At 42.9% G+C, this 24,999-nt stretch overlaps 1 protein-coding gene across 3 annotated transcripts in view; it reads right to left on the bottom strand.

Moving 5' to 3' along the window:
- Positions 1-24,999, bottom strand: part of rasal2 (RAS protein activator like 2) — a 73,691-nt gene that overhangs the window by 37,291 nt on the left and 11,401 nt on the right. For 2 of the 3 annotated variants that reach the window (XM_084368396.1, XM_084368397.1), the window contains exons 2-3: positions 4,793-4,920; positions 4,403-4,526 (exon numbers count right to left, since the gene is read on the bottom strand). In XM_084368396.1, the coding sequence (XP_084224522.1) occupies positions 4,403-4,526; positions 4,793-4,920 (252 nt within the window). Of the gene's footprint in view, positions 1-251; positions 289-4,402; positions 4,527-4,792; positions 4,921-24,999 lie in introns of those variants that run through there. The other variant, XM_084368399.1, reaches the window with a different exon arrangement.

Here is a 24,999-nt window from a genome sequence, read left to right as displayed (position 1 = left end):
ATCAGTGATCGATCAGTGATCGCTTGGTGGTGGCTCAGCGCCGGGCTGGTGTGAGCGGAGTGTCTGATTGGCTCCTCGGGTCGTTGCGGGGTTTCGCACTCTGATCCGCTTCACGCGAGTTTCACGTCTGTTTTTTAACGAACCGACCGGAGAGCACGCGCGCAGCGTCGCTCTGCAGACTCACGTCACGTCACGTTCAGACACCGGAAGTGTTTTGTTTGATTAAAGAGTTTAAAAAGAGGAAAACTCACCCAGAAAGTCCATCTGAGCGGCTCGTCCCGGTCCCGCAGGTCCCCGAGAGGAAACTCACTGTGAGCGGCCGCATCACTGCAGCGACACACACTTCCGGCCCGCACCTTCACAATAAAGGTCCCACTGAGGACATGTGCGCTGCAGTGTTGATCAGCCTCACGTTTAATATTTCAATAACAGTAATAATCATTTTCACTTACATATAAGATTGAATAACAAAATCAATCTTGTGCTTTAACTTCCATGTTTCACTGATGCATATATTTATTAAGTATTCCAGTATATTTCTGTTCATACTCTATGTTTCTTTGAAAATATGACTTAGTTAAAATATCAAAACGTATGTTTGTGTAGTGTTAATGTATGGTGGACTGAAACCGTCAAAATCTAAAATAAATAAAGCAATAAATAAAAATGAATATGCCATTAAATGCAAAATTAATTAATTAATTAAAAATAAATGTAGGTATTAATACATTCATGAAATGTGTTTGATACAATAATTAATAATAATTAATGTAATTTACAATTGAATGTATTAATGTATTCCCTTTTAAATTAATTTATATATTTAGATTCATTCATGCATTCTTTTACTTTTACTTTTGCAAAATAATACACAAAGAAAGAAAGAAATACAGACTGCTGAAGAGCGACAACAACACGTGGCTTCAGGCTACAGTTTTACAGGTTCAGAAATGTTAAACTGTTTTATTGTTTTGTTTATGGACTGAATCCAGAATGTTTACAGGCTTTTATTTTGAAAATGAGCTCTCAGGGTATGTGGTTTTATTGTGGCGGTGCTGACAGGTGGAGAGCAGACTGAGGAATGCAGCGGATCCTGAGCAGAAGTCAGACAGAGATTCACCTCAACCAGAGTTTAGACTGAAACCACAGCAGGGCAAGGAGGGAGAGAAGGACTTTATATAGTGTGTATGTGTGTGTGTGTGTGTGTGTGTGTAAATATAATATAAATAAATATATAAAAGGGAGAAAAGGTTTCCAAATAAACAAACAAAATAAAAACCCATTCTGTCCATTAAATATATAACATTTAAGATCTCAGGAGCACAAACAGCCGCGGCCTCCAGGACGACTTCCTTTCTTTCTTATATTTCAGTAAATAAACAGGATCAGGACAGACGCCGTCTTTAAACTCTCAGCTTCCACTCACAGTCTGCAACACTTAGACCTGCTGAGATGACTGACCGCACCTTTAACTCTAAATACGCCTGGAGAGAAACCTGTGGAGATCTGTGCGGGGTCGCGACCTGCATCCTGACAGGGTCACCTGTGCTCTGCAGGTAACGAGGCCTCTGGCTGTTTTCACACGCGGATCACTTTCCTGTGACCTCATCTTCAGTTAAAGTCCATCACAACGGCAGGAAAGGGTGAAGAAGAAGAGGGTGATGATGATGATGATGATGATGTGCTGCAGAGCTGCAGGCGTCTCCGAGCTGAGACACTTAACGAGCAGTCTGTCAACACTGTAATTAGACTGTGGACTGAAATTATATCTCAGCTACTGTCACTGCTGCTGCTCGTCCTTCACAGTGTGACAACACAAACAACAGCAAGAAGAAGAAGAAGAAGAAGAAGAAGAAGAAGAAGAAGAAGAAGAAGGAGAGGGTGATAAAGGAGATTCTCATTTCCTGTTTCATTATTTCACTTCCCAGTCCGGCTTCATTCACCTCACACCAGTCTGAAGCTTCAACAGCACAAAGAGTCAAACTCTTCAAAAGACTCAAACAGCAAAACAACTGAGCTCACAATACCCAGTTTAATACCAGTGTCAAACCCATATATCCACCATCAAACCCAGTATCTATCCACCATCAAACCCAGTATACATCCACCATCAAACCCAGTATATCTCCACCATCAAACCCAGTATACATCCACCGTCAAACCCAGTATACATCCACCATCAAACCCAGTATATATCCACCATCAAACCCAGTATATATCCACCGTCAAACCCAGTATATATCCACCATCAAACCCAGTATAAATCTAGTTTTAAACCAGTATAAATCTGGCAGTATAACAACTGTAAATCCAGAACTGAACCAGGTCGATATCCTGAACTAATCCCGGTATAATCTGAGTCCAAACCCAGTCTGAACTGGTTGTTGGAGGCCTGTTTGTGTGGGCAGACTGGGTACATTAACATATAAATAACCTCCTCCCCCGGTGCTGGTGGGAGGTGGGTGAGGAGGGGTGAGGGGGGATTAAGGAGGTCAGTGAATGAATGAGTTTGTGTGTGGCTGAATGAGCAGGAGGAGGAGGAGGGAGTCTTCTGTCCGTCCAATAACTGATCAATAAACTGATCCACAGCCTCAATCGGACTCTTCTGAACTCTCTGGTCGTCGTCTCCTGCCGGTCTTGTCCGGTCCAGAGCTCACATGTGAAACCAGTTCTGGACCCCTGCAGCTCTGGGTGGGAATCCCCTCAGCCCCGGTGTCCCACGGGGGGCAGCGGGGTCAGTCCAGCTCCTTCAGACGGACGGATGGACACTGGATGCTTTGTCCTCCAGACATTCCCCGGTCCCAGCGACGTTCCCACACGGAGCAGGAAAATTACAGGCTGCACCCGAACGCCTCATTAAGAGAGGAAAACATTCACCTGACCGTCCAACAGCGACGCTGGAAACGTTTCTGACTGAAGACACAAACTCATCTGTTTAAACTTCGTCCTCAGATGTCTGACATCTTTGAAAACTTACATTTAAAGTAAAGATGAATCAAAGCTCAGTTGAATAACGTGAGTTTTAAATGTTGACAGACGTCTGATGTAAACTACAACTGCAGAGTTTTAATGAGGAGCAGCTCATGTTTATTAAAACCTTGCAGCGTAGTTCGAGCAGGTCGACTTAAATCATCGATATATAAGTGTGTGAAAAACTTAAAAACTTCAACAAAGTTGCACAACATAAAGTTTTAATAACTGGTGGTAACCAGATGTAAGTAAAAGTACTAATACCATAGAGTAAAAGTACTTTATTTTCATGAAAGTACACAAGTACTCGCTTATAAATATACTTAAAGGTAAAAGTACTCACTTGGCCCATCTCAGAATAATACATATTATATTATTGGATTATAATTATGGATGCATTGAATGTTCATCACCTGCATCACAGCTTTTAAAGGTGAAGCTCATTTAATTATTTATAGACTTGAAGATCAACAGATCGTTGGTCCAACTCTTCTTTAAAAACATCATAGTGAGAACAAGTCAGTGCTGATTTTAAGTTAAAGCAAAAATATAAAAGTAATCCAGGTATAAATATGGTGAAAACTGTGGCTACACACAGTAAAACACAGAGTTTTAAAGAGGACTGGTCCTGGTGAGGGCCCCTCCTCCTCCTCCTCCTCCTCCTCCTCCTCCTCCTCCAGAAACAGTCCTACAGTGTCCTCCAGAGGAAATGACCCTGGTGATGTCATAGATGATGTAATCAGGGTTAATTTGGGGTTTTAATGGGGCTTGATGACTGTGGTCCACAGACTGAATGCATGTATACACATGTATACACATGTAGTACACATGAAGTACAAATGTAGTATAAACAGAACTCTGTCTGTGTTGAAGTATTGTGTCCTGTTACAAACTGGAGGTGTGGAGCGTAAAAGAGTCTCTTTACCAGCCAGTGAGGCTCTAACAACACACACCTTGCCACAGTGCATTGTGGGAAATGTAGGATGCAGAGATTCTGGAGTTTGACCCTGAGTACGGACTGTCAGGACGTCAGAGCAAACTTTTTATTCCAGGAAAAGTGACAAATCCTCCAGCCTGGAGTACACCTCTCCACACACAAAGCCAAAAACCTTCTCCACTGTCTGAACATCATCACATCCGCTGTTTTGTTCTCAACATAATTAATCCCTCTAATGGCTGCTGGGATTGGCCACACACACACACACACACACACACACACACACACACACACACACACACACACACACACACACACACACACACACACACACACACACACACACACACAGGTAATCCAGAGGCATGGTGTTACACAATCAAATGTTACTGAGCTCTGTTAAATCTTTACTTCCTGGTTTCCGGGCGAAGCAGCTCACTGCACCATAGCGTGGGTTTGTTGTCGTGGCAACAGTACTTTCTCACTGGTTCTTACCTAGCATGGCGGCGCCCTCTGCTGGGAAGTCTGGGAACTGTCCCTCTGAGGGGACGCTGACGGTCCTGCGGAGGCTTCGGCCCTTGGACGAGTTTGTGGGGCTCTCCTGAGTGTCCCCCGCGGCCTGAGGGGAGGAAAACGGGTTAAATTAGCTGTTCGATACCTGTAGTCACCCTGAATTCACTGCATAAAAATATCAATAAAAATATAAATATCTCAACAAATGATTTCACTCGTCGTGTCTACACAAAAAAATGCAAAAATCATTAGAAACAAAACACCTTAATTTAAAACTGTGTGTGTTCCAGAGTCCAGTGAACCGTTATGAGGCAGAAGAATAAAATAAAGGTTTAATCTGTAGAAATAAAGATATAATAAGTCCGCTCTGACCTCGTCGTCCTTGTTGAGCAGGATGAGCTGACTGTCAGTCAGGATGCAGAACTTCCTCTCCCAGGCGCCGCTGTCGGTGCACGGACTCTGACCGCAGGAGAACCGGTGAGCCGGAGGACCTTTCACATCTGAGGACACACACACATAAACACAGTTTCAGTGAGGCTGGCACACAAACCAACTGGTCTAACTGGCTGTCGATCGACATATAGTAAGACCTGCTTCTTATGAACACAATGAGGTAACACATGTTGTCGTAATGAAGGAAAAAATGAGCGAGTCTCATTCCTTCTTATGGAAATGAGGCTGAACAGAGTTAGTTTTCAGTCTATAGTAACTGACCTTTGACCCCAAGAAATCAATCAGTCAGTGACGTGTTTGAATTGAGTCAAAGTGTTTTTATTTGAGTTATTTTTAACAAAAACGTTCATTTTAAACACTAGTATGTTGAGACAGAAACTGCATTTCTAACTAATCTAATATTTAGATTTGAATCTGATCAGACGTGTTTTGTGGGGAAAAAATATCTGATTTCAATTTGTGTCTTTCATTCAAAACAGCGTGTGCCAGATGGTTTACAGCCCATTCATTATAAAACAAACTCGGCTGTATCTGAAAATACAAAATATCTTCATGTCTCATTGATATCAGTTAGATTAAGACTCTGTTGGGACACAGAACAAGGTGACGTCATCTAGTCTGCAACAAACTGGGTCATATGAGCTGTGACTTGAAAAATGTCCTGGACTCAATGAAAAACAGGCTCAATAGGTATCACACAGATAGAAAACCTCGAAGTCAACACACAACAAATATCTGCATATGAAATAAAACCACTGGATGTGAAAATTAAACATGATTTATGTTATTAATCTGATGCCTGTAAATATTCAACTCTTACAATGAACACATGTTGTAAATGATCCTCATGTGATCTTCAGGACAAATTCAACACAATCCAGTAAATAATAAGATGGTGAGGCTGAGAGTTCACATACAAACACTCACTGAATTCACAATTTAAAAAAGTATTTAGAGTACAGCTGGAGGGTTTTATTAAGTTATTTCAGAGGTAGATATTTGTACTGTGTTGACTTCAAGGTTTTCTATCTGTGTGTGATACCGAGTCTGTTTTTCATTGGGTTCTGGAAATTTACAAGTTACAGCTTGTAATTGTTTGATTAGGATTTTTTTAAATTAATGTAAAAATAACATGAACTGTGTAAAAGCTCTGGGTTCAGGGTGAGTCGGCGTGAAATAACTGACAATTAAACAAACCGGAGCACTTCCTCCTCCACTGCTCATCTGAACGCAAAAATAAATCCTGAGGAGACGAACCTGCAGAGGGCGCTGTGCCTCTAAACTTCCACCTGATCAGCCCTGTTTACCTGCTGCTCCTCAAGGAGGCAGAGAGGAGGAGCAGGAGCAGGAGGAGCAGGAGGAGCAGGAGCAGGAGGAGGAGTATTAAAAATGAAAGTGATGTCTGCAGGAATCAGCAGAGGCGTCTGATCTCAGCTGACACTCAGAGCACAGCAGACTCAGCAGAGGTCAGAGGTCGTGTCACTGTGCGTTAGACACACACTGAATCTGCTTCAGACTGAAACATGCAGCAGACTCTGTTTCATCAGTCTGGCTCTCAGTTTACTGTCTGCTGATCAATCAATAATCTATCAGTCAGAGAGAAGACATCTGCTGCAGGAGCAGGAGGAGGATCTGAAGTGACTTTCTGCCATTAAACTCATTAAAATAAAATAAAAAGACGTTTTCCTGACTCGTGTCTGTAATGAATTTAGTTTTCAGGACAGTAGAGTGACAGCTGCAGAGCTTTGAGACAGATCACAACATTAGCTGTCAACTAGTAAATTATTTGCCAACTCTTGATAATCAGTTCATCTATTTAAATAAGATTTTCAGAAAAAAGTCTGAATTCTCTGATGTCAGCTTGATAAAAGTGAATATTTTCTGGCTGTTCCTCCTTTGTGACAGTCATTTTTCATCATTTTATCTCATTTTATAGACTACTAATCTAATCTACAGTGAAATAATCATTAGTTGCAGCTTTTGAAAGTACCTGCGCTGCCGAGCTGGTAGATTTTTGTGGGAACTGCAGGTTTTTTCTTTGCTCATAAAGTAACCGTTGTTTAACTTCTTGGTTTCTATCATTCAGCGCTGCAGAATACAGAAAGTAAACTCCAGGAACACGTCATGTTTTCAAGAAGACTAATGACAGAAACGCTGATCGTATGAGTCACAGGAAGTTGTGGGAATATAAAATATCCAGAGTAAATGTTATGATAATCCAGCCAGTGTCTGGTGACACGTCAGTGACGAACACACCACAGGAACCAGCCTGACATGTGAAAAACAGCCTCAAGTTTCCTTTAGAGGTGATTAACTTTGATGATTTAGACTGTGACAAGCTCTGTGTGTGTGTGTGTGTGTGTGTGTGTGTGTGTGTGTGTGTGTGTGACACAGTAAATCAGTGTTAAGCGTTAAACAAAAGCTCTGTGTGTTTGTGAGCGGCGTCTCGTCGGCTGGGACGAATAAACAGATGGTGCTTTCACTGTGCCGGACTGTGCTGGGATCATTCAGCACACACAGACAAACACACACACACACACACACACACACACACACACACACACACACACACACACACAGACACACACACACACACAGACACACACAGACACACAGTGATTTTAATTGATTATGATGGACACTTGATTGCAAAGTAAATAGTAGCGTTTGCTGCAGTGTGATGTCGTCACAGGAAGCAGCGAGTCAGGATCTGATCATGTTCACATGATTTTCAAACACGCGTCTTCTCATATTATCTACAACATCGGAGGATTTTCTTCTCACTAAGTGATCTGAATCGATACAGGACGAGTCCGGAGGCTCCATGCTTATTGATGTAATGCTCTGCAGACAGTAACGGTCAGATCTTACTGCCTCTACTCTGGTGGAAATGGTTACAGTTTGTCTTTTAAGTGTTTTCAGTCTCCGGATTTGAAAAACTTTCTTCCGGACAGGTTTTAAATTCTTTGAGCCAACATCTTGTTGTACATGAATCTCGTCTCTACTTCTGTCTTGTTACAGAACCTCCATTGGAAATCTGCCATTTTGGCCGACAGTAAATCTGTTATCATCTTGTTTCAACACAGTTTTGTGTCTGTCATTACAGACATACGCCCCCTAATGGTCACCGCAAGGAAATGCATTTCATTATGTTTGGATAGAGTCGCTCATTTTCTGTTTTTATATGCACTATAAGCATCATCGAGACAGAACAGGACCAAGTGAGGAGGTTAATAATGTCAGCTAAATATATTTTCGAACTTTTCAGATGTAAAAAAGTTATAAATGGAGTTGTATTACATTCATCAATCTGTTAGCTCACTCGTTCTGATGCTAACTTCCTGAGACATTAACAACAACATTAACATTATTCAATGTTGTCATCACCGCTCTGTCATTTAAAGTTTGACATTTCCATTGCTTTATCCACAAAAACAAACATCAAGGTCACTTAAATACATTTAAATAAGAAATAGTTTACGCCTGTCTGCTTCTGCCGACGTAAATCCATCAACAGCTGCAACATTTTTTCATCTTAAAAATGTTTCACAGCATAAATCAAACATGTATAAATCAGATGTTTTAAGTGTTTTTCAAACAACTAACTCTTTATTTGTGTTGATTGTGTGTTTGGTTCAAATATCATCAAGAAATGTATGATCTTTTGTCTTGTTTTAGGACTGTGCCTCCCCTCACAGCTTATTTTTATATTTATTAATAAACCCCATGCAGAACTCCCTTTGGAAATCTGCCGTTTAAACAATGAGTGGCTACAGTAACTTTCAGGCCTCCAGTTTTACAAGTTTATGAAAGTCAAACCATAAAAAGTTGTTAATTATCTCAGTAAGTTCAGAGTTAACCTCAATGGTTAACAGATCTTTAACCCTTTAACAGCCACCAGGCTTCTCTTTTTATTTAGATCCATCGTACCCCAGTTATTTTTGAAACTAACCACAGTGACAGAGCAGACGAGTCTCACCACACAGTAAATATGAGCTCTTCATCACTAACCGGCTGTGGTTGTTCTACATATTGTCCTCGTTGTGGTTTGTCTCATTTGAGCTTCAGGTCAAAGTTACAGAGAACAGGGAAGCTGTCCAACAGCTGAAATCACTTCCACATTTCAAACTGTTGTTCCTGAAACTAAATCACATCACAGTGGAAACAAAACACAGAGATCTGCTCTGATGAAGCTGAACGCTGTCAGCTGAGACCCTGACTGTCCTGACTTTCTGGGTTGAAGTTCAAGTTAACTTTAAGATGATTAAAATCATCTTTATTTCTGTGAAACACAATCATGTTTTTACATTAAAAAATCTCACCACAACAAAATCTGAGTTGCTGTTCTGAAGGTTTTCCGATCGATGCCGTTTACAAGGTCAACAATGAACTTTCAATCTTAAAACCAGCTTCCTCTTTTTACAGTTTCTCTACTTTTAGTCTTTTTTCCTGTGAAACGCTGAATGTTTCCACCTCATCACGTCTCAACATCACAGACATTAAAGGCCAGAAGCCCAGAGATCATAAACTGGTTCACCATTTTCGAAACCTGAAATCCGAAAACCTGAACATCTTTTCAAATCAATCAAATCATCTTGGGACCTCGGGTTGGATTTTGGTTGAGTTTTCCGTTTTAAATCAAGTCTCCAGCTGCTTCAGGTGTTCAGCAGAACGCTGCAACTCTGTTTTACTGTGAAGCTCCAGAAATGTTCTGTGGACTACGAGACTTCACCTGACTTTATATCATCAGGAGGAGATGATGACTGAGCCTGACTTTATATCATCAGGAGGAGACGATGACTGAGCCTGACTTTATATCATCAGGAGGAGACGATGGCTGAGCCTGACTTTATATCATCAGGAGGAGACGATGGCTGAGCCTGACTTTATATCATCAGGAGGAGACGATGGCTGAGCCTGACTTTATATCATCAGGAGGAGACGATGACTGAGCCTGACTTTATATCATCAGGAGGAGACGATGACTGAGCCTGACTTTATATCATCAGGAGGAGACGATGGCTGAGCCTGACTTTATATCATCAGGAGGAGACGATGGCTGAGCCTGACTTTATATCATCAGGAGGAGACGATGACTGAGCCTGACTTTATATCATCAGGAGGAGACGATGGCTGAGCCTGACTTTATATCATCAGGAGGAGATGACTGAGCCTGACTTTATATCATCAGGAGGAGATGACTGAGCCTGACTTTATATCATCAGGAGGAGACGATGACTGAGCCTGACTTTATATCATCAGGAGGAGACGATGGCTGAGCCTGACTTTATATCATCAGGAGGAGACGATGGCTGAGCCTGACTTTATATCATCAGGAGGAGACGATGACTGAGCCTGACTTTATATCATCAGGAGGAGACGATGGCTGAGCCTGACTTTATATCATCAGGAGGAGATGACTGAGCCTGACTTTATATCATCAGGAGGAGACGATGACTGAGCCTGACTTTATATCATCAGGAGGAGACGATGGCTGAGCCTGACTTTATATCATCAGGAGGAGATGACTGAGCCTGACTTTATATCATCAGGAGGAGACGATGACTGAGCCTGACTTTATATCATCAGGAGGAGACGATGGCTGAGCCTGACTTTATATCATCAGGAGGAGACGATGACTGAGCCTGACTTTATATCATCAGGAGGAGACGATGGCTGAGCCTGACTTTATATCATCAGGAGGAGGTGATGGCTGAGCCTGACTTTATATCATCAGGAGGAGACGATGACTGAGCCTGACTTTATATCATCAGGAGGAGACGATGGCTGAGCCTGACTTTATATCATCAGGAGGGGACGATGGCTGAGCCTGACTTTATATCATCAGGAGGAGACGATGGCTGAGCCTGACTTTATATCATCAGGAGGAGACGATGGCTGAGCCTGACTTTATATCATCAGGAGGAGATGATGAGTGGGTTTTACTTTTTGGGTGAACTGCTCCTTTAAGGCTGACTCTCCCATCTCAAAACCAGGTTTATTTTTTACAACTTCTTTATTTCTGCTGTTGTTCTTGTGAGATCATCAGGTCTAAACAACACATACAAACAACCTGAGGGGGAAAAAAATCTGTCTGTGGTTGAAGTGCTGAAAACTCTTACACGTGCACAGTCACACGTGCACAGTCACACGTGCACAGTGCTGAAGCTAAATGATCAGAAACAACAAGAAGGGGTCACAAGAAGCCTGGTGTGTACCCGGAGTCTGGTTTTTCCACAGCAGCCTCACTCAGCCAGAAGAAGCAGAAGAATAATGTGCAGGTCTGCTGATGAATTACAGCCTCATGAATCGAGTGCAGCGGAGCTGAAGGAGGACGAGTGTTTGTGCAGAAAGCAGCTGAGGAGCTGAGGAGCTACACTTTCAGCAGCCTATTTCTGGCTGCATACTAAATCATCCACGTCAGAGCTCGGGCCCAGAGACCCCCGAGAGATCTGAGGGAGTCGCACCTGCTCCTGTTCAGAGCTGCTGAGTGAAGGAGCATCGACCAAAGAGCAGGAGAGGAACACTAATTGGCCAGTTTGTCTGTTCTGTCTCCGAGCGCTATGGAGGGACTCGAGCTCGGCTAATTAGCAGAGCCGAGGTCGGCTGCCGCTGACGAGACATGTGGACGCCTCCGAGCTGACAGATGAGCAGAGCCGAACAAAGACAGGAAGGAGAGGCAGGCCGCCGGCTGCTGGCCTTACATAACACCTCGTACCTCCCTGAACCGACGTCCTGCTTCAGTCCAACGTCACGCAATCCAAACAGAACTCAGCACGAAGAGAAGAGGACTGTAGGAGGTCTGCAGGCTGAGAGGATGTTGACAAACATCAATGTAAAGAGCAAACATCCACGAATTACTCTTCTGCTAAAAGAAAAACACACCAAGCTGCAATTCAATGCAGAACTTCCTTTAGAAACCAGACATTTAAACAGACATTTAACTTTTGCTTTGCTAGGATTTGGTTTACTTTTACTGGAGCATCGCTGAGCTCCACGTGTGGCTGTAGACTCAGACAGGCCAATAAACTGCTGTGTCTCCTTTTTAAAACCAAGCTGCAGCTTTATTGTGTGAGATGAATCAAAGGGAGTTGCGGTCCACAGGAAGTCCTCCCTGCTGCCTCCCTGCCTGCACAGGCGGATGGATTAAGCTTCTATATTTGTCCGGGCGGCTGGTGAAAGGTCAGAGCTGCACGTCAAAGCGCCAAAACACAACCAGACCGGACCACGACACAGACGGCGAGGGAAAAGGATTCGGACACACAGCCGGAAGCTTTCTGCTTTCTACTGCCTCATAGTGTTTACTGCTGCTGTGAGTTTCTGTCTGACTGAAACAGACGTACTGTCCCTTTAATATCAGCCACAGAAACACAGAAATATAATTCACTCACTTAAACACACAACATGTAACTGGGGGTCCCTCACACAAAACAACAACACAGACGTATGAAGCGTGGGATCATGGGAGTTTTGTCTGTGACTCACAGTCGTTCACAGACGAGGTCGTGTTTAAAGTTTGATTCACTCCAGACTAACTGATGCTTTCACTTCATAGTTCCTGATAGAGCCCATTTTAGCTGCAGAGTCAGTACTTTTACTTTGACACAAACTGGACCGCAGGAGGAAACACAAGTCTCCAGATGAGGTACGATGTGTAACAACAGAGTACAACAAGTATTTGTCTCCAACTGTTCAGTATGTGACGCTCCAGCTGTCCACCAGCTCAGAGTCTTACAGTGGAGCATTACTCGACAGTATTTGAGTGACCGAGCTGTTTCAGTGAGAACGGTGGACAGTGAGGCCCGTTCAGTATCGACTGCTTCAAAATAAAAAGCAAACATTTTGTCTCCTGAACTTGTTTCGTCTCCTACTGTCCTCACATCATGTCCAGAAGGGTTCATGCTGATGTCACAGTTTGGTAAATGTTCCCTGCATACACACTGAAACACAGAACTGATGTCTTTTACTGTACAAACTCTCATCATCACCATCACCATCATCATCATCATCATCATCATCATCACCATCATCATCACCATCATCATCAGTCTGACTGCTTCTTTAAGGACGGAGAACCCTGACAGTCAACAACAACATAAACAAGAGGCAAGAGTGTGTGGAGCATGAGAAGCATGAGAAGCATTCAGTGTGTGTGTGTGTGTGTGTGTGTGTGTGTGTGTGTGTGTGTGTGTGTGTGTGTGTGTGTGTGTGTGTGTGTGTGTGTGTGGACAGGTGGTGGACTCTCCCCAGCTATCAGACATTCCCACTGGAGGTTTGGCCGGAGTCGAGTTTCTCTTCACACCCACCCACACACACACACCCAAACACACACACACACACACACACGCACACACACACCCAAACACACACACACACACACACACACACACACATACACACACACACACCCCCACACCCACACCGAAATAACCTTTATTCAGCAGTTATAACATCTTGTCTTTGCAGGTGCAGTGCCTTGCTCACAGGCACCTCAATGTCACCAACACTGTTGGCTGTTCAGACCTGCTATCACCTGTCCTGAGTGATCTGATCACAGGTGTGGATGAGACCTCATGTGGCTTCAATCCTTTCAATGACATGTTGGGTCTGTGTTAGCCTGTCAGTGTCAGCAGATGTTTGTGAACACACCGTCTGTTTCAACTGATCCAACCATTGAACCTTTAACACAACATCCCCAGACTCCCTTAACAAATGTGTCAGTTTAGTGAGTTGTTGAGTTGGAGACACTTTATAAACTGTGTGAAACTCTGTCTCTGACTGATTCTGACTGATTTGTTCCTTCTTGTAAATTCAGCAAATGTTCTGCATGAACTTCTTTCTGTCTTTGAGTAGAAACATGGAGTCTGTTTGTCCCAGTGATGGACGGGTTTGTTTTGAGATGGGGAAGTGAGATCTGATCACAGGTGGTCACTCAGGACAGATGCTGCTGTGAGGTGTGAGCAGCCTCGTGGATTCACAGAGTGTCTCTGAAATAGAAACCTGGAGAAAACACAGAAGACAAACCGACCAGCAGTTCTTTTCCGAGGACAGTTAAAAACTGACGAGGACAGTTACAGCTGAGGTCAAAGGTCAGCAGGACTCATCGTCACATCAGCAGCACTTACAAAACCTCTCAGTAAACCAACAGCCATGACGACGACGACGACGAGAACAGATCGTTCACATAGTTACATATTTAAATTCAGATTAAACCACTTTGATCCTTCTGTCAAATGTAGTTTTTCTCTTGGATTAATTCTAAACAACAACTTAAGAACTGATCAGACTGAAGGATTATTATTTTCCAGGACAATTTCAAGGCTTTCCAGGTTTGAGCTACAGTATCACACGACTTCTATTTTCCAGGTTTTCTGGGTCAACCTGAGAAAAAACATCTTCAGTCCCACAGGGTTAACAGTCTGACAGGTTCTCAGCAGGGTAAAGTACACACACACACACACACACACACACACACACACACACACACACACACACACACACACACACACACACACACACACACACACACACACACACACACACACACACACAGGCCAACAGAGGCTGCTTTGTCTGTCGACCTGTATACTCCCTGCTGGCAGGTCGGGTCTCCATAGCAACCTGTAAATACAGCAGGTTTCCTCCAATCACAGCGAGGTGACATCACATCATGGCTTTATCAAGATGGGACCATTCAACAGGAGGGGGGGGGTTAAACCACAGTGAGAACAGAGAGGGGTGTGTCGCTGAGGCTGACCCAGACTGCAGATAGCACACACACACACACACACACACACACACACACACACACACACACACACACACACACACACACTTCTTTGTTTCCATCAGTAAAGTACCTGGATTCTCTCAGAAAGCAGCAGATGGTTCAAACTGACAGGAAGTGAAGAGAAAACTGCAGATCAGCTAGCTCGTAGGTTCAGCGTGAGAGGAAATACCTCTCCAAACCAGCAGGTGGCGGTGGTCTGTACTCACCATCGTCAGCGGTGTTTTTTGTTTTTTTTTACACCTCTCTCACTAATAAAGTCACTTCTGAAGGAACATGTCTGATTAAAGAGGAGGAGAAAAATGAGGAGAAACTGAACTAAACGAGTGAAATCATGGATAATACAGCGACAGCCTCCCTTCCTTTTTCTGTTTTCTTGTCTCGTGCACTGATTTGCTGAGCTGAACAGCCAATCGGAGAGATTTCTATCACTGCCGCCAACCAGTGCCAACAACTAGAGCAACAGACACTCACCAACGCCCCGACACTGTAGACACTATAGATAAATCTGGGTTATTTGAATAAAAGTCACTTGACTGCATATCTGATCTACTGATGGTGTGTTTTTAAGATGATGCTGAGGTCGTAAAGTTTGTGTCTTCTCTGAGAACTTCCTGCCACAAAACCTCAAAGAAATTACAACAGAAAATCAAATCAACAGGTTCACTACAACATCTGAGAAGCTTTAATTTCCACAAAGACACAAAGAAGTGTTAGCCAAGACATCTGACTGATTTAAACAATTCTGCCACCAAGTAAAAAACCCTTCAAACTGTGTCAGTGAGGAGGATTTAAACCCAGAGGAGCCTCCATCACCAGCTCTGACTGAGGTGTTAAACCAGGAGGAAATTACAGTAATTAACAGACTGTGGCTCAACAGAAAAACACTGTTTTTATCAAACCGCTCCATTCAAGCTGTGAAAAACAAAGAAGAGCTGTGAAGAGTGGAGCGTCTGTTCAGAGGATCTCTGCTGGGAAACAATCTGTCAACTGTTTATTATCAGAGCTCCGTTTCATGTGATAAACTCTTTAATATGTGTCAAAACTTTATTTCACACCTGACGAGAGGCAGCGACCTGTTACAAAGTGAGAAAGACTCTTATCTTTAACGTTAAGAGACACAAACACGATTTTCTACAAAGATGCAAAAATAATCTGGATTTATTTGATAATCTCAGGATAAGAGACAAACTCATTTTGTTTTATATAAAAACCTCCTTATAGTCAACATTCAAGTATTTGTTTCATTATTGTATTTTTTCTCATTTTACTTATTATTTTGTCTCATATATTTACTGTGTAAACCTGCTTTCCTTCACTAATTTCACTGTATATCTTGTTGTAAAGCACTTTGTGACTACGTTTTGAAACGTGTTATATAAACAAAGTTAGGATCTTTATTAATTATTATTAATAATTTAAGTCTTGTGTCAAACAGATTTGTTGTTTCTCTGTTTAACTTCACAGTAAACTGATTCTGTGATCTTCCATCTTCTCTTGGTCGGACAAAACAAGACATTTGAAGACGTCACCGTGAAGAAATTGTGACTGGCTATTTATCAGTTTTATTAAAATGATATTCTCAATTATAATCTTGATTAATCTGTAATGACTGTCTAAAATTGTAAAAATTAGGATTTGACAGAAACCGTCTGATCACAGAATGAGTTAAACTTTCTAAATTTCAGTCGTCGCTGCTAAAAACGTGTTCAGTATCTGGAGCTCATCTCATCCAGTACGTCAGGGTTGAACCCAGTAAAATGTCAGGTGGGGCGGCTAAATCCAGAAACTCACTTGCCTGATGGGGCAGGTGGTAAAAACTAAATTGCACATTGTTTTGTTTTTTTACTGAGCTAATGATGGAAGTGAAACTTCTGGCTTCCTTCTCATCTCTGTTGAGAGCTGCACGTGTTCAGTACCGATCGGACAGAAAAAGGCAGCAGTTCAGTCAGGTGGTGTTAGGGAACGTGGGCCAAACTCTAACTCTGTCATTCAGCTTCAAGTTTGATTTAACATGAATATTATCTTTAGTCTTTGTTGTTATTTCATAAATGCTGCTGCTGTGATTTATAATATTGTTTTAAAAAGATTTTACTAAGTTGCAAGATCTCGAGCGCACATCGAGGGTGTAAATCTGGCCTCAGATCAGGTGGTGATCTCTGTGATCACAGCAGACGAGCTGCATGGAGACATCTGATGTTTAAATCATCTCCAGCTGCTTCAGCTGTTCAGCAGAACGCTGCAACTCTGTTTCACTGTGAAGCTCCAGAGATGTTGTGTGGACTACGAGACTTCACCTGACTTTATATCATCAGGAGGAGACGATGGCTGAGCCTGACTTTACATCATCAGGAGGAGATGATGGCTGAGCCTGACTTTATATCAGCAGGAGGAGATGATGACTGAGCCTGACTTTATATCATCAGGAGGAGATGAGTGAATATACTTTTTTGGGTGAGCTGCTGACAGTCTGAGCCCCTGCAGAGGTTTCCTCTCTTGTTTCTGTGGAACAGTGTCTTTGTTCGTGTCTGCTGGTTTCTGAGAAACGGGACCAGATAAGAATAGAGTGAGAGCTGGAGCTGCTGGCTGCACAGAATAAATCAGAGTGGGTTCCTGCAGCAGCTGATAGTGAGTGGAGGCTGCCGCTCGGCTCTCTGCACAGGACAGACACAGCACTCAGCTCCTCACACACAAACATCAACACTCCTGGAAACACACACGCCACTTAAAGGGACACTTTGGGACTTCAGCTCTGATCTGCTGCCGACGTCATGTGTTTATTATCTAAACTAAAGTCAGCTGGAGATCCTCACCAACACACACACACACACACACACACACACACGCACACACGACAGTGAATGACTTCATCGATCCATCAATCGATCAGTTGTTTAGCCTATAAAATGTAAGAAAATGAAAAATGCAGATCAATGTTTCGACCTCAAATGTCTCGTTCTGTCCAAGACATTCAGTTTATGTCACAGAGAAGAAAAGAAACCAGAAAATATTCACATGTAACCAGCTGACAGCAGAGAATTAACTCAAACACATTAATAGATTATAACAATATTTGGAAATTAATTTAATAGTTGACAACAACTCGATTAATTGTTGCAGCTCTGATACTGAGCCGGTTTTCTGAGGGCTGCAACTAACCATTACGTTTAATATTGATGAATCTGTTGATTGTTTAAGATGAATTCATTCATCAGTTAATCTATAAAATGTAAACAGAACTTAAATTGCTTCTTTGTTCAGTCAACACCCAAAAACATTCATTTACTGTCACAAATAAAGCAGCAAATGTTTGACTTTCCTGCTTGAAAAATGACTCAAAACTATCATTGATTATCAAAATATTTGGCAGCTGATTTTCTATTTTATTGGATTGTATTTACTGTTTTCCTTTATGACCCAAAATACAAAAGAAAGTGGTGGCAGCTTCTTCAGTGGCTGATCGTGAACAGACAGATGATATGGCCTCATATCGATCACAGAGCTCTGAGTTGAGTTATAGTTTAAATCGTATCCTGGCAGAATCTGTGATCGTGGTGAATATCAGTTGTGATTTACGTTCCTTGTATTTTCAGTGTCCTCCATCATGGCGGCTTTCTGTTGTTCAGCCTGAAGCAGCGGCAGTGACACGATTAATATTTAAACGCGCTGACTTCAGCAGGAGTGTCTCGATTTGCATCTACAAAGCACATTCTCTCTCTCAAGTGTCAATCATGACAGCAGCCTGCATGCAGGGGGCGAGGGGGGGCGGTCCTCAGGGGTCAAAGGTGAACATCGGTGTCACCTCCTATCAGACTGACGAGAGCAGCGGAGGACAGACGACACGCTGAAGGACTGACGGAGGTCTGTCTTCACCGACAGAGCAACAGGAAAAACGTGTTACTCAACAGAAACGCTTCAGATGTGAAAGAAGGAAAACACAGCTGATAATATTAATGTTGCTCCACTGAGGTCGCAGTCAGGATCCAGTCTGGGACTGTTCATTTCAGTTTAATGCTCTGTTCACTCTTCTGTCCTGTTGTGACACAATAAAACCAAATGAAATGAGAAACGTGTCGAGCAGGATAACTGTAGCGACACTATGACACATATTTTACTGGTTTCATCAAACAACAGAACTCATATTTATCTATTTAACTGATCACATGAACCTTGAGCGAGAGTCCATGTCTCTGATCTCCACCGAGGATAACGCTCCATAAACCTGCTGAATCATCAACTTCACACCTTTACGTTTACACTTTCCTCGATATCAGAGGACGCAGGTGAATCCAACGAGCTGCTGACAGCTAACACAGTTTAAAGAATATATGCATGAAGAAATCCCACTGAGCAACAGCACAACTATAATGATATTCAGACCAACTGGAAATAAGAAACACAGCTGGGGCACTGACACTCTGCTCTACGTTTACATATATACATTCATATAAAGATATTTACAGGAGGATGATACCCAAACAACAAACTCCAGAGCTGAACAATGAAGCCAGCACTGAAGAACCAAAACAGCCACTAGAGGCTCCAAATGTCACTGATCTTCACCTCTCAGCTGTGTTTGTTCAGCCACTCAGTGTTTGTGGACACACATTATCTGTCTTCCTATGCGGTTAATTGGACTAACAGACGGGAGGGGAGGGACAGACTTATTTCCTGAATGTTCAGAAGAGAGATGGAAAGAAAAGAGATAACAGAAAGGAACCGAGTCTCTGGTGAGTGCTGAGTTAAGTCAGAGACAACACTGAACACAAACACACAGAAAACAGTCTTTTGCTTGCTAGCTTACGGCTAATGTAAAGTACAGGTTATCAGCTGTTTAAGGGGAATAAACAAACGATCAGACTCACGCGAGTAACTCAAATAAACACAAACTATCCCACAATCGCAGTTACAAGAACAATGCAATGACGAAAATGTGATTCTCCTGCTGTGTGAATGATTGAGGTGGAGCTCATAACTTAATTTATTTCACATCATTTTCCCTAAAAGTCTCATCACATCACGTCTAGAGCCGACATGTCCTGTATGAGCCATGTGTTATTCTGCCAAAAGCCTTTAAACATGGAGATCAAAACAGAGGACCGACATTCAAAAGAGTCCACTCTTTGGGTCGACGCCAAAACTGAAACAAAACGACATGTTTTCAGATTTATCTGCATTCATGTGGCCAACATGGCCGACGGGGGGGAAGCCTCCACTTTCCCACCACCGCCAGCCAGAGCTCTGAAAGGTTAATGAGCTCAGAGGAGCTGCTTTGTTACTGTGTGAGCTTTTATTATGAAAGGGACAATTTACATACAAAAGGCACACACACACACACACACACACACACACACACACACACACACACACACACACACACACACACCTCCTTCAGTATGCAGGAGCTGCCAAGGCCTCTGGGTCAGTCTCAAACACACAAACACACAAACACACACCTCTGATGAACAGAGTTTCTGTCAGGACGCCCAGAGCCACACATGTCCTGCCAACACACACACTAACACACACACACACACACACACACACACACACACAGGGTTAATTAGCCTCCAATTAGCAGGAGCTGTTCTTTTTCTCATGGAAACTCAGAGTGTGAGAGCAGGAGGGTGAATGAGTCCTGTGTGTGTGTGTGTGTGTGTGTGTGTGTGTGTGTGTGTGTGTGTGTGTGTGTGTGTGTGTGTGTGTGTGTGTGTGTGTGTGTGTGTGGAGAAGTGAGAGCTCTGTGGTTTTTACTACCCAGCATGCTCTGGGCCTGGGCTCTATGTTTACTTCAGTTTCTGCTCAAACTGGCGACAGCTTCTAAAAATCAGCTGCAGAGACGAGAAACTGTTGGTGGTGAAACGTGACATGTTTTTAGTTCAAGGACACAAAAGACATTCTGAAAGATTAATATTAAGATTCCTACAGATATTTTAATCAGTGTTCACGTCAGAGTTGAGGCTCATTTCTTGAGTATCTCTGAGACTTTCCCTCTCCACATCTGAAAACAAGCATCTGAACTTTCTCCTCACAGCTTCAAAACAGCCTTGTTACTTTAGTTTGATGCATTTGAGGTGAATTATGGATTATTGTTATTTGCACGCCGCCTTCCCAACATCACGAGACTGATGTCGACCTATCAGAGCACAGCACGCACGGCAGACGCAGCGAGACGAAACAAAGACGTAAAAGACGTGAACAGACAGAGAGGGAGGCTGAATGGGGAGAAAAGGCGTGTTAGTGTCTCGTATCTGCAGAGAGTTTCTTATTTCCTCACTTTGTTGCTGCTCGGGACGCTTTACCAACACAAAACAGTCCTCAAACTTGCAGGATTCCCAGGGAACTCCCCAGTGGACGGTTCCTCTCAGGGAGTCCCCAGAACTGTTTGGTGGGAAACACCTATAGTTTGAGATTGTTGTTCACAAAGGAACCATAAATGAGCCTTTACAGAAGTGTTTCAGGTCCAAACTGTGAGACCGCCCTCATGACCAACACATTACAGTGACATCAGATGAACATGAGCAGGATGACTTCTGTTTGATAACTCTGATGTCCCCGCTCAGATCCTCCTCCTCCTGTCACATTTCCAATAAACCACTGGCTCAGAGAGATTAAATTAAATCTTATTCTACGTCCTCGTTACACAAACGCTCCTCGTCGCTGCTTTTAATTTGACAGTAGAGCTGAAGGCTCCGGTGATGGCGACACGCCGAGGCTGCTGGGAGGTGACGGATAACACCTCATCATCATCTGTACTTCAGGATGATGGATGACCACAGATAAACTGCACCTTCCTCATTCCATCATTTAACATGATGTTTATCTCATCTACATGAACTGATTCAATGGTTCATCACATGTTAACTAGAGGACAGAGGTCGATGAAAAACAAGGAACAAATATTTTAGCTTTTGTAAACTCTCAATTGTGTGTTTTTATCCTTTAATTAACTTGAAGGGAACATTTAATTCTCCAACAGAAAAATAACTAGTTTTTGTTTTTTTAGCAGAAACATTTAGTTCTGGATGAACTGCACGACGAGAATGTTAATAATATAATAATATTTTGATTTATTTAAGTCAAAATGAAAAATTCATTTGGTTTTCCACTAAATTAGGATTAAATTTGTGCTGCAACTAAAGATTATTCCCATAGTTAATTGATCCATTGATTATTTCCTCGATTAATCGATTAGTTGTGTGATTTGGAGAATGTGGATCAGTGTTTCATCCTCAAAGTCTCCTTTAGGTTGAAAATATCTGTGCTGTATTCTGGATCTGCTTTACATTGATCACGCAGGCTGACACAGTAATAAATCCATTATGTGTAAGAGTAAAAGTCCGGGGAGACGTTTGTAGAACAGAGGCAGTGATTCTTGCAGGCATCGGCTGTCAATTCTGCATGAAAACACACATTCATTATCGTCCGCCTCAAAATATTACGTCTGCACATCAGGCCACGTTCGAGTGGAAAATGCAATTAGCATAACTTAACCTTCGAACGGGCTGCTTGGCTGAGCGTTACACACTCTGAATGAATGTGAATGTTTTGTGGAGCAGCTGCAGGCAGATTGGGAGCTCTCAATCAGCACGAGGACTTCATCTCGTTTTAACAACTGCAGACTCAAACGGAGGAAGGTCTTCCTCAGGAAACACTTTCTGTGAGCAGACTGAAGCTCCGCGGGGCCACGACACAGATAACAACACATCAGGATGCTCCTCACAAGCCACAGACCAACACAGGAAAACACTCACATTCACTGGGATTAAACTTTGTCACGATGTGTTCATGTCATGTGGGAATTTCCAACTTGTATAGAACATTCATGCCAACTGGAGTTTAGGTCATCAAACACATTGGTACTCGGATGCTTTTTGGATGAAGTGTTTAAAATGATAAGATATCTGCGCTCGATGGTATTGAAAGTAGAAAAGCTATAAAAACTCATTTACAATCAGATTCTCAACCCGAGACTGCACAGATATTATTATTACAGTGTGTTGGTGTGTTCAGGGACTGTTTCTGTACCAGCACTGTGATCAGCTTGTTAGTAAACAAAAACTGTTTTTTTGATGATCTATTACCTGTTTTGTGTGCCTTGGATTTGTTTGTCTTTTTGCCGCCGTATCAAAAGAGGCATCGATCATGGTTTTACTAAACTAGTATTGTATCACAGTTTCAGATTCTGGTCTCGTGACGACCTTGATGGAAGCTAAATGTCCTACCAGACTCTTGTCCTTCAGTTTGGGGTTCATCTCTGAGGACTCTGCTGATCCTCTGAGAGAACGAGCTGATGAAGCTGCTGATGGACGAAGCTTGTCGCGCTGCGTCTGATCCAACCTTCCTGACCGCCGTCCTCGCCGGGCCACTGCCTGTCCCGGGCTCAGACATGGACCTGAGGTAGGGGAAAATCCTGCGCAGAGTGCCGGGCCTGGCCGGGCCTTCTTGACCTATTGAGGACTCAACTCCGCTCCGGTCATGTGGGATGGTGCTGAACCTCGGGAGGCTGAGCATCCGCCGGTGAAGAGACTCTCTGTTCTGTCCATTGCCCTTAGGGGCGGCCATCTTGGCTGCCCTTGGTGCCAGGCAGGCAGATGTCCTCCACTTGTATTTGTCCAATGGCTGCTCAGGAGCGGGCTGGGGGTCGGATCTCTGCCAAGACTTCCTGTAATGGTGCCAGCGGTGCGAGGCCTGACCGGGACCCTGGACCGGACTCTCGCAGCCCTTGGGGGGAGTTCTACCTCCATTCATGGTCCGGCACACACCGACTTCCTCCAGGCAGCAGCAGCGAGCAGACGGAGGCCTCCAAAATGGTTGAAACAGCTGGTTTGCCGACAGCTGTGCTCCAACGCGAACATACCACCTTAAGAAGACATTTCTGTTGAGAGCGCGAGCGCTGGGGAGTCGTCAGGTCGAGTTTGTCTTCATGTCGACGGCGAGTTAGAGCCTCTGTCTCGCTCTTTCTCAACAGGCTGGCGACTGTCTTCCTGGGAGGAAGTGAGGCATCAGATGAAGAAGAAGTTTCTTTAAGGCTCGGCCAATCAGGGTTCACCAAACACCGCAGCAGCAGACTGTGGTTTCCCCGGTGAAACTGAAACTGCACTCACTTCAGTGTCAGTCAGTTGTTTGTCCTTATTAGCTCACAGTCTGTGTTTCCTGGATCTGTCTGGATTCTTGATTGAGGAAAGCCTGACTGTCGGGTTTGTTTTTAAGAAAATGTCATTACTTTATATTCAAGCTTTAGTATACAGACAGTAAATATAGAGATACTGCAGTCTTAGTTCAGTTTGCTGCTGAGTCAAACACTCGGGGTGGATTCACCGTATCGTGATCCTCTTTTTTACCATTCCTGAATAGATTTTATTTAACGTATTATTCTGTTAGCTCGATGATAACAGCATCAGCACTGCGACAACATGTGTGCTCATACTTTCAGGCCTTTATATTATCTATGCTGAGTGGAAACAAGCTAATAACACACTGTCAACCATCCAGGGTCAAAAGTTCTTGGAAATGTGACTTATGATAAAAAAGTCTCTGGAGGTGCATGAGTCAACTGGTCCAGTGTTAAAAAAGCCGATAAAATCTAGAGTCGACCAATAAATCTACAGATAGACTGATTATCAGATTGTGGTTTGTGGTATGTGTGAGATGTTGCTGTCAGATTGCCGATAAAATAAACAAATTTGGTTCTGATGCAGCACGCCCCAACAACACAGGCAGTTTTGGTAACACATCACAATTAGCAGCTTATAAATAATCAAATAATCTGAAGCTGTAAAGTAATTAAATTTATCAAATAAATGTAGTGGAGATGAAGTATAAAGCAGCAGAAAATACTCAAGTAAAGCACCTGTAAACTGTACTTAGTTACCTTCCATCACTGGTTGTTCTAAATTCTGACACTAAAGGTGCGTTCACACCGGACCTTTTATTTTTGTCGCTGTCGCTCGTGTCGCTCCAAAAAAGTCGCTCTGTTGCTCGGCTGCAGTCGCTTGTCGGGTTTTCATTTTTACTGCAAATGAATATCAGCTATCGATCTCTTTGATTTCTAATAATCAGAATCGGTTTCAGCCCTGAAAAAGCTGTATCGGTCGACCCTGAAATATATCGGTTGGTCAATATGAAAACTTTTTGTATTTAAAGAAAACGATGCTCAGGTGTTCAGGTGAAGTTTACTGTTTCAGTGTATAAAGCATAATGTTAAACAGTAAAGTATTCTGCCTCTGTAACATACTTTGTCTTTAACCACATTTGAGGGATCATTGTAAAAAATGTGTATCTGGGTCGATGTATCACATGAATAAGTTTTTACTCCATAATGTCGTCATCGGCCCCA

This window comes from Pagrus pagrus, assembly GCF_965226575.1.
Source record: "Pagrus pagrus genome assembly, chromosome: 12".
NCBI lineage: Eukaryota > Metazoa > Chordata > Actinopteri > Spariformes > Sparidae > Pagrus > Pagrus pagrus.
The sequence above is the reverse complement of the archived record's forward strand: the minus strand, read 5'-3'. Positions and strand labels throughout refer to the sequence as shown.